Here is a 1,067-nt window from a genome sequence, read left to right as displayed (position 1 = left end):
AGCTTGAGGCTCTGTCTCAAAAAAAAGAACTAGAATTCCTACTGTCTCGTTCATGTGCTTCTCAAGCAAATATTGATTAAAATACATTCTAAATATTTTTAAATTCTAATTCCAGGCAACTGAGACAGCGCCTCAGTCTAGTGATTATTTCAAAGCTTTTGGATGAGAACCATGAAGATGTCCCTAATGCCAATAATCTGCAGGTATAAATATATTTTTGTTTTTAATAAATAGGAATAGTAGTGAGATGTAAGGAAAACTGATAATCCTAAGACAAGAAAGTCCTAAAGTTACATCTCACCTCACAGGCATGATACTATTCATGTAATCTTTAGCATTACTTAACTATTAATAACAAGATCCTGTTTCTTCATCTGTGAAATGGTGACAGTATTACACCCTCTACCCCAAAGGAGGATTAGGGACAGTCACATGAATTAATGTATAAATAAACTGTAGGGAAAATCATAGTGTGCAGTGTTATGAATATGACATCATTTATTGAATTAGTTCCACTTACCAAGCAATTTTATCACAAGATTAGAAATTGCAGGACCATCACATATTAATTTCATCTTTTAACTGTTTTAATAATAATCTTTTTAGATCATAGAGCTTAAATGTGGTTGCCCTTCAGTATGAGTTGAGAAGTGAATATATTGGCCGGGCACAATGGCTCATGCCTATAATCCTAGTACTCTGGGAGTCCGAGACAGGTGGATTGCCTGAGCTCAAGAGTTCAAAACCAGCCTGAGCAAGTGCAAGACCCTGTCTCTACTAAAAATGAAAACCTGAGGCAAGAGGATCACTTGAGTCCAAAAGTTTGAGGTTGCTGTGAACTATAATGCCATAGCACTTTATCAAAGGCAACAAAGTGAGACTCTGTTTCAAAAAAAATCAGAAAAGTCAGTATATTATGTATATGTAAGTGTATATAAATGTGTCTTTTGGAAGTCCTACTCTGAGAAGTTCTGAAGGCTTTTTATAGACATTAATAATTCTAATAGAGCTACCCTTAGTTGGATTTGAAAATTCATCATAGAATTGGATCTGGAGGCTCGGCGCCT

The 1,067-nt window shown here is 35.3% G+C and overlaps 1 protein-coding gene across 1 annotated transcript in view; it reads left to right on the top strand.

Annotated features, from left to right (window-relative positions):
• Positions 1–1,067, top strand: part of LOC111724296 (SMC5-SMC6 complex localization factor protein 2-like) — a 21,457-nt gene that overhangs the window by 6,248 nt on the left and 14,142 nt on the right. Inside the window, exon 3 of the mRNA XM_023511721.1 lies at positions 116–203. Within this exon, the coding sequence (XP_023367489.1) occupies positions 116–203 (88 nt within the window). The remainder of the gene's footprint in view (positions 1–115; positions 204–1,067) is intronic.

This window comes from Otolemur garnettii, unplaced genomic scaffold (assembly GCF_000181295.1).
Source record: "Otolemur garnettii isolate 467f Iridium unplaced genomic scaffold, OtoGar3 scaffold00021, whole genome shotgun sequence".
Classification (NCBI taxonomy): Eukaryota; Metazoa; Chordata; class Mammalia; order Primates; family Galagidae; genus Otolemur; species Otolemur garnettii.
The sequence above is the reverse complement of the archived record's forward strand: the minus strand, read 5'-3'. Positions and strand labels throughout refer to the sequence as shown.